Consider the following 13,324-nt stretch of genomic DNA (forward strand, 5'->3'; position numbering starts at 1 on the left):
ACAGCTGTTTGTCCTTCCGTCCTTTCATTCTCACTTTTTTGCCTTTTCTACATAGCCTTTGCTAGGAAAGACATGTGGCAAATTGATCCAACCAATATTCTGGGCAAACTGTGTTAGATTATGAATATTCTTACCTGTGATTCTCCCCCTGTGTTCCAATTATGCATATGCAGCATAATACCCAATTCTCACTTTCCATCCAATTGTACCAACAAAAACCCTAACCTAATCAAAATATTCCCCGGCATCAAAAAGGGAAAACAACCGCACCGCTCATTAGTCTTTTCTTCACGCGCTTCAAAAATCATCAATTGTGAAGAAAAGACCAATTTTTTTCTTGCCCGCGTCCTTCCCAAACCATCCCAAAAAACATTATAAGATAAGAATTCACACTGACGCAGGTGTGTTGTGCTGGTGTTTGTATTGTCGTATCTTGAGCTTTTCACTCATCAGGAATAAGAATTTCTTCACTAAGGCGCGTTGGCTTGTGTCTTTATTGTCTTATCTTGAGATTTTCACTCATCAAGAATAAAATTATCTTCACTAAGGTTCCCATCACATTCTATCAAAAATTTACAAAGCAAGCCAAATCATACTTGTTGCAAACCAAGAAATGAGATGAATTTCCAAATTGTCAATGGGGAGAATCACGGTACCTAGCCTACAGCCCACAGGGAGTTGGATGGATATGGGATCAACATCAATTCAGACCCTAAAAATGCTCAAGAAATCCCAGACAAAACCTGGAGGCCTTGCACAAATCTTTTCAAACTACTGTGGCACTAGTTTCCCCGGCAAAGAGCTAGTGAAATACCTCCCTTGAAGCAATTTCCTGCTCTCTGAGGATACTAACAAGATTGAAGACTTCTACGGTCTTGGTCAAAATCAACAAGATCTGGGTTTTTGAATATCAGCAGTCAACCAGCTGTTGATGGTGCCAAGAGTAGTGACCCTGTCAATGGATGGAGTCCTAGAGGTGGCTATGTATATCAGAAAGTAGGTTTGACCTTAGACCCAGGTGTTTCCCATGATCAATCAGCAAAAACAGGAGAACTGGTTTAATCACATACCAGGAAAAATTAACTGCAGGAGATAGTTTCCTGAGGTAAAATTCAATTGAGATGTGTAAGGTTAGATTTGGAATGTATCTAATTATGACTCCTAGATTTGGTGTCATGGGAATTTAAGGTTTTTACACATACATCTGCATAATTTTACCCACAAATTTTAAATATATCATAGGCACATAAATATCACTACTCCCAAGGGATATTCTATATCTTCAGGATTTGCCTTCTTTTGGAAGATACAACCAAGCATCATTTATGAAAAAAAAACCACTGGCATAATGGCACAGGTTGACAAAGTGGATTCATATTCCTACTGATTGAGTCACTGGGCTTTGGTGGAATAAGTAAAGCAAGATTTGGCATTACCTTATAGTTGCGCAAGCCAATTAGCATCAATTTTTTATGGGTCTAGACCATTCACTTTTCCTGCAAATGTTTTTCAGGTGTGGGCATTTTTGGGTGAGGATGGATTGCAAAGTGAGATTTTTACATGCCAACCCCCCCCCCCCCCCCCCCCCCAGCTAGGGCAAAATGTGTCTTGGCAAATTTGGTAATGTACAGGGGTTGTTCTAATCATTCCAGGCAAAATCTAAAGAAACCAATTGCTGGGCAGAAACCTTGAGAAAGATAATTTTGGACTTCCCTTGGTCTGAAACACATAAAAATTTGGCCAGGTGGTGGTTTGAGCCCCTGGGCTTAACAACATAATGGTGTGCATGCAAAATAGAGATTTTGCAGGCAAGCCAGCCCACTTTATTGCCTTTGTTTTCTTTCCAGTGTGTACTATCCTGGTTTGAATGAGCAAAATGCTTATCCATTGGATTTGCAGCTGCAAAGCCGCCTTGGCCTCTAGTTTAACATAAAACAAAAATAAAATAAAACTTGAATTTGATCAGCAGGAAGGGATATCAACAGGCAAGAACTCAAAAAAGAGTTCCTTCAGTTCAATCAGGCAGATTCCTGTGGAGAGAACTGTCGGCAATGCCAATCATTTTTAGTAGTATACGTGTGAATAACAAAATAGCCAACCCAATCTGTAAAACAGAGAGTACTTGGTCTGCAACAGTTTTTGCTTCTTGATATTTATTTTCTGCTATTAGCTGAGCAAATTTATCTTGGACATGAGACTGAACATGTTTCCACTTAAAGCCCTTCTCCGCAATTGCACATTGCCGAGCAAAATCTTCATCTTTGTCGATATCATGAGCTTCTGTGTTAAGATTAGCATTTACTTCCTGAGGAAGTTCTCTAGCTGAAGCTTTGTCAGCTATGATGATATCTTCATCTTCCAATTCAATCTCATTGACAGCAGTAGACAAATGTTGACGATAGTAGTTGGGAAGAGCACTTTGCGAGTCAAATCTAGTGTTTGTGACATCATGGCCAGATGCATATGATGAAGTCTGCTTTTATTGTTGTTAGGAATAAGTAATAGTACCGCACTGATCAATAGGAGAGGCAGCAAACACCAACACTTCCACCAAGTCTAAACTCAACAAGATCACTCACTGCTGTTTGAAAATCTTTTTTCTCCAGGGTAGCATCATCTGTAAGGCCTTCATCTTCTGATCCAATCTTATTGTTAATATCAGAACAAGGTCCAGCATTTTGGCTGCTTGAAGATCCAACAAAATAATTGATTCCATGCGGAAATGAATTATTCCCCTGCAGTTTGAAACAGTCTTCCACATCAGCAATTGTTTTGTCAAAAACTTCATTAGTCTCCCATAGGATCACTCACTTGAGTTGCGGTGCAAGGCATTTCATTCAAACCCGTAGCTATCAGCTCTGACTTTGTACTTGATCCCCCAGCTACTCCTTTGAGTTCCTCTCCGGTTTTGGTAAGTTCAGATCCCCTTGTAGGAGTTGACGGCCCAGAAAATGTTGCATGCTCTGTAGAAGAACTTTCAGGCCCTGCACTTTCTTGGAATTCCCCAGCTAACTCTTTGATCTGAACAATTTTTCTTTCGCCTGCAGAAGTCTTTTGCACGAGTTGCAACACCTTTTTTAACAGAAAATTTTATCATCAGCTACAAGTATTTCCTTGTTAAAACATACAAATTGCAAGAAGAAAGATTGATTCCAACCAGAAGAATGGCTGAAGAAGTAATCTTGCATATCATTTCTCAAACCTTCAAGGATTGCCAGAAGTGCAAGGATGGCCGAGTTGGTCTTGTGAGTGTTTGAGTATTATTGGAAAGGGTAATTTATGTATTCTTATTCCTGTTTTTCAAGCTCAAGGGCAAGAAAAACTTGATCTGAAACACAGTGGGTCTTGTCAAAGGGGATTGTGGAAACATCTTTGGCTGCTAGCATAATGTGATGCATGCAGTTTCAGCCAGATTATCAGAATCTGCAAGGTTTTTTGGTCTTATGAACAGACAGAAAATTAGTGTCTGACTTGAGCAATGTTTTATTTATTTGACAAGTATTGAAGCTTTCATCACCATAGTTGTGTTTGAGGGCCAGTAAAACATACTAAGTTTTTTTTATCTCTGGGTAGACTGGATGAAACTCTGGGCTCCAAGTTTTTAAAAAAGGGGCCATATTGGATTGGTGAATTCAATTTGAATGACATCATGGCCAATTGGCAATGTGAGAGGGAATATTGTTTTGGAAACTTTTCACACATGGCTCATGCCCAGGCCCAGTAAGTGCTTGTGGCAACAATCCAACTATTAGATTACCTTTAGTGTAATTAGTGCTAACTTAGCAATTTTTGTGGGCAGCAAAGCTACTCTATGCTCCAGCATACATGCTATTAGAATGAAAGGTAACAGATATCTGAAAAAAGCTACTTTAGCTGTAATTTAGTGTTAGTGTGATTTAGTGGCTGTATATTACAGCTAAAGCTCATAGTCAAAATCATTAGCGGCCAACTACTAGGCTACAGAATTAGCACCGCTAATGTAATTGAGTGTAGTGTCTGCATCCTTGCTTGTGGGGATTTTCTAAATCATATTGACTGACTTTGGGTCTGGTCAAATTTTGAAATATCTTACTCCATGTCCCCCATGCACCCAAGCCCCCCAGGAGAATTTGATTTTGGGTTGGGTCCAGTTCAGTTCCATATATAACTTAAGACAAGCCCCCCATGTGGGAGTCTCAGGTCAGTACCAGCCTTTGGGAGCAACTCACTGCACTCTTGATGGCCAGAACAACCAACCATGGAGAGGAGGGCAAACTACCTTCTCAATGGCTGACTGTACCATCTATTGAGGGGAATGTGTTCCTTTCAATAGCTGGCTGTACCATCTATTGAGGGGAATATGTCCCTCTCAATAGCTGGCTGTACCATCTATTGAGGGGAATATGTCCCTCTCAATAGCTGGCTGTACCATCTATTGAGGGGAATATGTCCCTCTCAATAGCTGGCTGTACCATCTATTGAGGGGAATGTGTTCCTTGAGATGACCGGTAAAGCCAGCTATCAAGGAGTACTCACTTGGGAGAGAGACAGGGGATTTGCACATCCTTCTGACCACAGGTTGTGGTACTTCTTGGCGGCCAGCGGCTTGTCAGTCCCTGTGCTTCCTGGACAAGCAGACAGCCAACAGTTTTTTTACACTGCAAAGTGCACTTCTGCACTGAAGATGTCCCTGGGCACCCAGGTACCACCCGGTCCCAGTGTGTGCTGATGCCACGCAGATCAACAGGCCCACTGCCAAAAAACTCACGCAACTGACACCAGTTGTCAGGCCAGAGCTGCACAGAAGCTTGTGGTGCTATGCCACCTTTTGAAAAAGGTTGATGCTCACCAAGCTTCAATGCACAGTCACTGTGCAAAAAAACTGTTGAATTCTTGGCTGATGCTACAACAGCTGTCACACAGGATAATCCCGCATGTCAACTGGCACCAGTTGCGCAAGTTTTTGTGCAGCAAGGCTGGCTTCCTGTCTGCTGCAAAATAGTGGCACACTTTGGGCCCTCAATTGGAGGACTTCCCGTCGAGTCTGGGAGCCTCCCAGATCTCAATTTACACACCCAGACTCTAATTTTTGGTAGAAGGGAAAATGATTTCCTAACCCTCCAGCTCATGACTGTCATGTGCACTGATTGTTGATTTGGTAGAGGCCTTAATTTAGGAGTTACAGGGGCATCTAGAACTCTCTAAATGCCGACGGAAAGTCCTCCATTAGTATTTTTTCTGATCTTTGGCATTTCCGCAGAATTGGGGGCCCAACTCCCGAAAAAAACACCCGGACAATTTTGGTCGTGGAGGCCGGCCCAGGCCGTCGAGATCCGGGTTTCCCGACGTCTGCTACCTTTGGGTGCGGACTTTCAATGTGGGGAGCCACTCAACCAAGCCTTTTGAATAGAGAAATTGGTCTTGGCTGGGGCCCAGGCAAGAGCAGGGCGGCTTTTGATGCGCCTCTGGTCCAGGAATCGGTCGGCTTTTGCTCTGACATGCAAGGCTTTCGTCGCGGCTGGGTCCCCGCAAACCCTGGATCTGGGAGCGCAGATCAAGTCCATGCAGCCTACCGCGCCACAGCCGTATCGCATGAATCGATTGATGAGAGCCATAGCCAACCCGGGATGATCCAGTGGAGCGCTCTTTCCCAGCCGCTTTTGCGGCAGGATATGGGCCCCAGCGATAGCCTGCAGAGTCCCGCTTTTTACTGCCCTGAGTGGCTGCCATTGTTTCGTGAGAACTCCAACCCAAGATTAGTCTGCAGTAAGCCGAACGAACTGCACTCTTTGATAGGCTAAAGCTCATGGGGCGGCACAGCTGGTTGAGGAACCGCATGCACTGGCTTCATGGCCATCGCCCACCAAGTGTGTGTGCCTTCCACAAGGCCCATTGGAGCAGTACTAACAATGACAGTTTCGGGGGGTCGTTGGGATGCTCGAACGTCCCTTCTTCGGCCTCGACACCATGTTTTCAACATTCAGCCGAGCGAGGGCAGAGAGGAAGACATTAATCGGACCCGATGAGCTGGGGGCACAGTGGGGGAGGGCTTGTGCAGACACACACATGTAAAGTTGGCGACAACATAGATATATCCAACGAGGTGAAACGCGGGACGAAAACAAGCGACGAGATCCCGCACGCACATGCACATTCCGCATCCATCCGTACGCTACTCCTAGCACACACACACACACACGACAACATAGGTCCGGGAGACCGCGGCCCTCGGGTCCCGTCCACAAGAGAAAAACAAGAGAGAAAGCCCAAGAGATTATGAAAGATGAGGAGCAGCAGGGGGAGGAGGATTATGGTGAGTATGATTATGGTTGAGGAGCGTCCCGCCGGTAAGTTTATCGAACAGATTCTTGGATGCTTTTCCCGTTCTGGGCGTCCCAGGACTGTTGATAGTAGTAGTAGGAGGAGGAGGAGGAGGGGGGGCCAGGGGACGGGAGGCGCGCGCGGGGCGGGGAGGGTCGGGGCCCGTAGACGCTGGACAAGCAGGAGAGGGGTTCACGGAGGGAGACGGGACATTATGAGGCGGGGAAGTGATCCTGGAGCTTTTGGGAGGGCCATCCTTCTGCTTCTTGGCTGTCTTTTTGCTCGGCTTCTTGTTTTTCTGGGCCGGGAGAAGCGGCGGATTGGGGTCGGGTTTTTTCTTCGAAGAAGATGTTGCAGAGGAGGGGGAGGAAGACCAAGGGGTTGGGTGTGGCGCGGGTTTAGTGGCTGTGGATGCGGGTGGCGGTGGAGGAGGAGCAGACGAGGCGATATGTGTCTTGGGTGGAGGGGCGGAGGCGAGGGGGTGGGTGGTGGGGAGGGCGGCAGGGGGAGACTTGAGCTGAGGTTTGTCGACCAGAGCAGGAGAGGGAAATGTGGCGGAGGACAAGCAGTTGGAGACTCGGCGGAGGGCGGAAGGGTCGATGGACCTGACGGGGTCTTTTCTGGGCGGGAGGGGCGAACAGGAGTCGAGATCGGGTCGGGGCGGACCGGCATTGCGCAGGATAGTAGTATGAGAGCACGAAGACGAGGCGGCGGAAGAGGGCGGCGGGTGGGCGGAGAGGGGCAGCGGGGACGAGGCGGTGGAAGGGGGCGCAGTCGCAGCCGCACCGGTGGTGCTGGCGGACAGAGGTGCTGAGGGGGCGGGGACGGGTATGATCAACCTAGCGATTGATTGTTTCTGTTTCTGGTTGAGCAGGCGGGAGGAGGAGGATATCGGGTTGAGAGCTCTGCGGTTCGGGGGTGGGGATGCCGGGCCTCTGGCGGACCCAGCAGGTGGGTCCGCACGTGTTGTCATCGCGGGCTGTTCTCCGTGGGGAGCAGGCTGCGGCGGGATGCTGGAGCCGCCGAGGCGGATCTTGACGGGGCGTCCAAGCGAGGCGGAGATCTCGGCGCGCGACTGGACATCGAGCGGGGGTGTGGTCCGGCCCACCGGTCTGTGCGATGAGGGGTCCACGCAAAGCGAGTCCGGCGCCGATGTCCGTTCGTCGGTGGTAGCCCATTCGGTCAGGTCGGGCAGCTGGTCTTCTTCGGCGTCCGATTGCCGTGCCGCTTCGACCAGACTGGCCCAATCGAGTCTGCTGGGTGGGGGTTCGGCTGTTGGGAGAGGCTGTGGAGCTGCTGCTTCTGCTGGCTCGTCTGCTGGTTGATCGGGGGGAGTGGTGGATGAGGCGCAGAGGTTGACGATGCATGGGGTGGCCTTGGGGGATGAGAGGGGTGATCTGGAGGTCTTGCTGTTCCTGGCGGAGAGTGTCTTGAGCTCTGGGTCTACACGTGGGGAGGAGATCTGGTCCGGTAGTAGCAGTGGGCTTGGTTTCTCAGGCTGGTCGGTATTACGCGAGGAGGGATTTGTGTTCTGGTTTTCGCACTGATCGGCTGGGCTGACAAGCTTGCTGAGCCGCTGTTTTGGGGCGTGTATGGATGGGAATGGGTTGTGCTGGTCCTGTGCCAGTGTTGATTTGCGCAGACGGTTGAGCAGGTCATCGAATCGGTCGAGGCCTGGTGAGTTTGTGAGCTGTTTGTCCTGGTAGGATTGCAAGTCAGCACTCGCTTGTGGCTTGTGGGGGTTGTTTGTCTGCTCTACCTTGATGGTTGTGATCTGCTGCTGTGGTTTCCTGGCTCGTCGTTTCTTGATCGCAGTCGTTTTCTCCATGTATGAGTGTGTGTGTGTGGTTCGTCGTGGGTTTTCGGCTGTGGCCCTTTCCGTTGTGGCAGTGGTCTGTATTTTCTACACTGCCCCCCCGGACTCTGCCCCTGGCTGTACATGCATACACCCCGGGGGTTCAGCGAGAGGAGGTTGTTTCAGCAAAACCAAAGCCCATGATGGGCATGGTTCTGTTTGAACGTGGACGGAGACAACTCGACTATTTTGTAGCATACATTTTTCTGACTTTGACCGATAAGCCTACAGATAAGCAAATTCTCAAAAAATAAACTCTCGAAATTGAAACAGAAATGGGAGTACTCTGGATACGTAATATGGAGACGCTGATGGGGCCCGGGAGAGGCGAAATAAAAACAGGGCTGTCGAACCAGAGAAGACATGACTCGAAGTTTATGGACAACGCGGCCATGAATCTCCCTTAATTTTGGTTCCCAGTGGTCACTCTGAGAGAGATGTGGACCTTACGGAATGGGTGTGCCGGGTAATACCTACCGGAAGTGTAGCGGAAGGAGCAGCACGTTTGGTCGCAGATCAATCCCCTGTGCTTCTCGTACACCCGCTGCTACATAACTGAACAACATTTCCGCTAATTCCGATTAATTGGGTCCCAAAAAAATCATTCTTTTGATTAGTTTTTTGGTTGGTAACACACACAGACACACAAACACACACACACACACATGCACGATAGAGAAAGAAAGAAAAATGATGGGGAAGGAAGACACAGAAAAGGGAAGTGTGTTTTTTGAGAAACCAAGGACGGGTTTTTCCCAACGATGTATTCAAACGAGGGAGAAGGAACGATCAGACGGAGAGAGGAAAGAAGGACGAAGGAGAGGAGACTATCGCCAGACGTGATTCGAGGAGTGATTAGAGGCCGCAGCAGCAGACGCGGAGGAGGAAGAAAAGCTGTCGACAGCCGGGTTTCCGAAGGGGCTACTAGTGCCGCCGGAGAACGAGAAGTTAGGGTTATTGATCGGGGTAGGCAGGAGAGAGATTCTGCGGGGGCGGGCGGGCGGGTTGAGGGCGGCGTCGAGGTGTCTGGAGGGCCCAGCGGCCATGGAGCGGCGGGCGACGAGTCTCGAGCGGGTGTTGTTGGCCGCAGGCCCCGATGAGGAGGCGGAGCCGCTGAGCACACGGGCGGGGGCTTTGCGGGGCGAGCGGGAGAGGCTGGTGGGCCCGCCGGAGCCGGAGAGCGAGTGGGAGAGCAGGGCGGAGTTGATGAGCGGGACCCGGCTGGCCCGGCGCGAGAACTCGCCCTTGGTGCTGCCCGGCGTCGGGCCTGCCGCCTCGCCGCCCAGCCGCATCCGGCCTAGTCCTTCCCCAGAGGCACCCCCGGTCGACTGGCGCTGGTAGCGGCTCATAGACTGACGCTTGGCCGATGCGGTTGTCTTCGAATGGCGGTTTGCGCCCAACGCCGGCTCCCTCTGCACTGGCTCCAGGTCGCCCGGCAGGGGCTGAGTGCTGCTGCTGTTCTGGTTCGACAGGGTGCTCATCCGGCGCGTCCTTGGCCCGCTTTCGGCCACTGAATAGTTGTTGCTTAGGTTCGAAAGTGCTGGAGTGAAGCCGCTGAAGCGGATGGACGACGGCTTTTGGATGCGCTGCCCCGCGGCCAGCTTGTGGTTACCTTCGTCGGCTTTCAATGTCACATCGCCCTCCTCCCCCTCTTCTTCCTCCCCCAGACTGTCCAGCGTGCTCACCATGATTGAGCGCCCACTGCCAGTGCTGGCCTTGTTGCGCGAGAGATAACCGGCCTTCATCCGGTTGCCCCGGCCGCTGCTGACCGTCGAGGACTCGCTCGGGCGGGCTTCGGCTGTCGATTTCTCCGGAGCACTGGGCGACGGTCTGCCCTCAACGATCGCATTCGATAGGATTTTCTCACTCGAGTGCGACGGTAGATCGAGGCGGATCGAGGACTGGTCCGCCGAAAACATCGACTCATCCGTCCCTCCCACCCCCGTCCCATTCGACGAGCCCGTCCGATCGAACGACTCCAGCCGTTCCTCCCCATCACTCTCCACGTCCCTCCACCGAACTCCGCCCGTCTTGCTCGCAGCACCAGTCCCGGGTTGGCTCGTCGAGCGCATAGTCATAGATCTTGTGTGAGAGTCGGTGGACTGCGCATTTGATTTGACAGGGATTGCGGTGGACCGCTTAAGGATGCCCGGGTTGGATGGCTGGGTTCGAGCTGCAAAGATAGAATGCTTCCGGGGCGAGATCCGTTTCGCGAAATACGCACTGGCTGACTTGGTCGGCGAATTGGCCGAGGATGCGCGTCGGCCCTTGGTTGGTTTGGCTATTGAGCTACTCGTCTCAGCGAATGAGGGGGGCGAACGGTTCGAGGGGTTGAAGGGAGCCGAGGGGATGTTAGATGGAAATCCAGTCGCGTTGGATGAACAAAAGGATTGGAATGCTGCTTTGGTGGCATCAGTGAACCTAAGATCGGAAACATGAGATTTCATCATCGCAAGCGGAGATTGAGGTGAATGTATCTTACTGTCTTTGAGATTGCTCAGGAGTGTGTTTCAGGAAGAATTGAGCGGTGATTCCGATCAGCCAGGAGGCAATCTCGCCGACCAGGTTAGCCAAAGTTTTAGCTCTTCCTTCGCTACGGAAGCTGTCAGAGATGACTACTCCGACGATGTTTGTCCACCCAGTCAGTTCGGTATCGAATGCGGTTTTATAATCCGAGCCCAAGTTTCTCTCGACGGACCGGCCCAAGAAGGTCACATCACCGTCGTACGTCGACTTGGCAGCCACTCCGTCGTTGATCACTTCACGCACGGCTTGAGATTCGTTGGTGATCTTCGTTAGTAGGGGACGGAGCTCGTCGCCGAGCCACTGTTTGATCTCCTCAGATGTATCCGGATCCGAGTTGATCTGCTTGCTCCAGACACACAAAATTGAGCGGACGAACTCGAGGGCTTGGAGTTGACCGGTCGCATGGCTTGCCAGTTTGGCCTTCAGCATATAATCCTTCCAAAACTCCTTCGCATTCGAGAGCGCCGAGTCCAGTTCGCTGCGTTGGCGTCTGATCTCCTTCAGCAGTTGATCCTCTTTGATAGCCTCGCTCTTCTTGCGTTCTTCAAGCTCTTGCCGCAGCTGGAAGATCACTTGAACATACTGACTGACGTGGCGATCGACGGAGATGATGTTGCGAGTTGCCTTGGTCTTGATTTCCTTGGCGCGGTTGGCGTACTGTAGGGTGTTGTGGGTCTCATCGTAATGGGCCGAAGTGGGAGCAACGCACACGATCATCAACGTTCGACAGTTTCCTCCGAGCGAGTGCTTGAGCAGCCGGGTCAGTTTGGAGTTTCGATAGGGCACATGACTGCCCCGACTCTTGGGATCACAAAGAGCATTGATACAATTTCCAAGGGCAAGTAAAGATTTGTTGATGTTTGCACCCTCCAACAATCGTTCACCCTTGTTTTTTGTGACCGAAGCGCGTTCTGATCCCGCCAGATCAATCACGCTGAGCGTGGCCACTGTCCAGTCGTCTATCAGGCCTGCAGTCTTAGGTTTCCGTCGGATGTTGACACTCATTACCGCATGCGAGCGAGACGATACCGCATTTGCTTCTGTCCCATGCACCGTCCGGTGCGAATTGCCCGAGGAGATCACGGTGATCACGTCCGAGGCGCTTGTTGGCGTTAGAGTCGAAAGGCCCGGTACAGAAACTGATGAGTTAGCCTCGCGTAGGTTCAGGATTGGCGCGTTGGGATTGAGCAGGTCTCGGATGGTTTCGTTATAGATTTCTAGGTAAGAAACTAGATTCATTCCCAGAGAAGGTGAATCACAGATTTCCAAGTTAGACTTCTTGTCCTGATCACTCTGAGGGAAAATCAAAGATGATTTCGGGCAGGGAAAAGAAAAGAGATTGATTAACTTGAGATTTCCGTAGTGGTTTCGTCTTCCTGATCAGCTATCCGACCAAACAAGTCTTTCATCAACAGATAGACTATCCCAGGTGATTCGGGAGTGCCGGTGATGGTGTGGGTTTTACCGCAGCCGGTAGCCTATAAAAAGAAGAGTGTAAGGACTAAAGCTGAGTGTGACAGGCCTAAGAGTTGAGTGTCTGCTGACCCCGTATGCGAAGACGGTGGCATTGAAGCCGCCGAGTACGCCGTCGATGAGGTCCTTGGCAGAGCCGTGATAGACGTCTTCCTGTGAGGCATTCTCGTCGAAGACCCGGTCGAAGCAAAACCTCATATCCTTAACTTTCTTCGAATGAGGGTTCTGAGCATGCGACGAGGAGGACGAGGGTTTGGCGGAGGATGAGAAACCGGCAAGGATCTGTCGCTGAGCCTGTTGGATCGGGCTGGACTCGGCCGGGTCGAAGATCAACACGCGCTCGTCGAGCACCTTGACAATCGACCGCAGCGATTTGTGACCCGATATCGAGCTCGACCTGTTTCCGCCGTCAAAAAGTTTTTCATCCGATGTTAGTTAGGCTCAGCCACGCGCAAGAATCGTTGCCAGGCTTGGTCAAGAAATGTATCTCGTACTGACTGGTGGTTGTTGGGGACCGATGTGAGGCAGCCATCGCTGAAAATTCCAGAGGATGACGACTGGGTGGGGATCAACAGATTCTTCTCCTTCTCAGTCAAAGGTCTTACCCGTACTAAACCATAGAACGCGGATGGAGAGTCAGTGCATGATTTGAGCCAAACCAAACGAGTAAACCAGACCTGCGACTGAAATTGAGCTGGCCATGTTATGTTGGTCTGTTCGATTATTTTCGTTCGTTCGTCGTGTCGCTCGAGATAATCGGTTGCAGTTTAGTTCATGTTCGTGTTGCAGATGGGTTGGGTTTGGTTGGGTTTTACATGAAGCCCATCTGGCCCAAGTACCGAGTTCGGGTCAAAAGCCCAAGCCCGCTTGGCCGAGCCCAAAGCGCGCGTGGCACACCCGAACCAAGTTGGCCGGGTTCGGGACAAAGCCCCGCTGATTCCAGCACCCCTTCCTGCCATCGCACCCTTTCCTCACTTTCATCTCTTTCCAAATTGGCAGGTTGGGGGTTTTCATTGCTAGCTATATCACATAGATTTTGTATTTAGATATGTACATTTTATTTATTTTATTTTTACATTATCACTGTTTCATACAGAATAATAGTAGTAACAAGGAGGAGAATAGCTGATTTTAGGAAGGGGCAGCCAAAATGGGCCCAGTTATTTCCTG

General features: G+C 50.4%; 2 protein-coding genes across 2 annotated transcripts; both read right to left on the reverse strand.

Annotated features, from left to right (window-relative positions):
• Window positions 1-6,253: 6,253 nt before the first annotated feature.
• On the reverse strand, window positions 6,254-8,128 carry PtA15_16A320 (uncharacterized protein; the record flags this gene model as incomplete). The annotated part of the gene is made up of 4 exons (XM_053163999.1): window positions 6,254-6,380; window positions 6,471-6,754; window positions 6,833-7,999; window positions 8,060-8,128. 4 exons carry the CDS (start codon window positions 8,126-8,128, stop codon window positions 6,254-6,256), a joined length of 1,647 nt encoding a protein of 548 aa, XP_053027967.1.
• Window positions 8,129-8,982: 854 nt separating this feature from the next.
• On the reverse strand, window positions 8,983-12,856 carry PtA15_16A321 (uncharacterized protein; the record flags this gene model as incomplete). Its single annotated transcript, XM_053164000.1, has 6 exons — window positions 8,983-10,576; window positions 10,638-11,910; window positions 12,030-12,159; window positions 12,227-12,551; window positions 12,653-12,764; window positions 12,832-12,856. 6 exons carry the CDS (start codon window positions 12,854-12,856, stop codon window positions 8,983-8,985), a joined length of 3,459 nt encoding a protein of 1,152 aa, XP_053027968.1.
• Window positions 12,857-13,324: the final 468 nt, after the last annotated feature.

This window comes from Puccinia triticina, chromosome 16A (genome assembly GCF_026914185.1).
Source record: "Puccinia triticina chromosome 16A, complete sequence".
Taxonomy (NCBI): Eukaryota; Fungi; Basidiomycota; class Pucciniomycetes; order Pucciniales; family Pucciniaceae; genus Puccinia; species Puccinia triticina.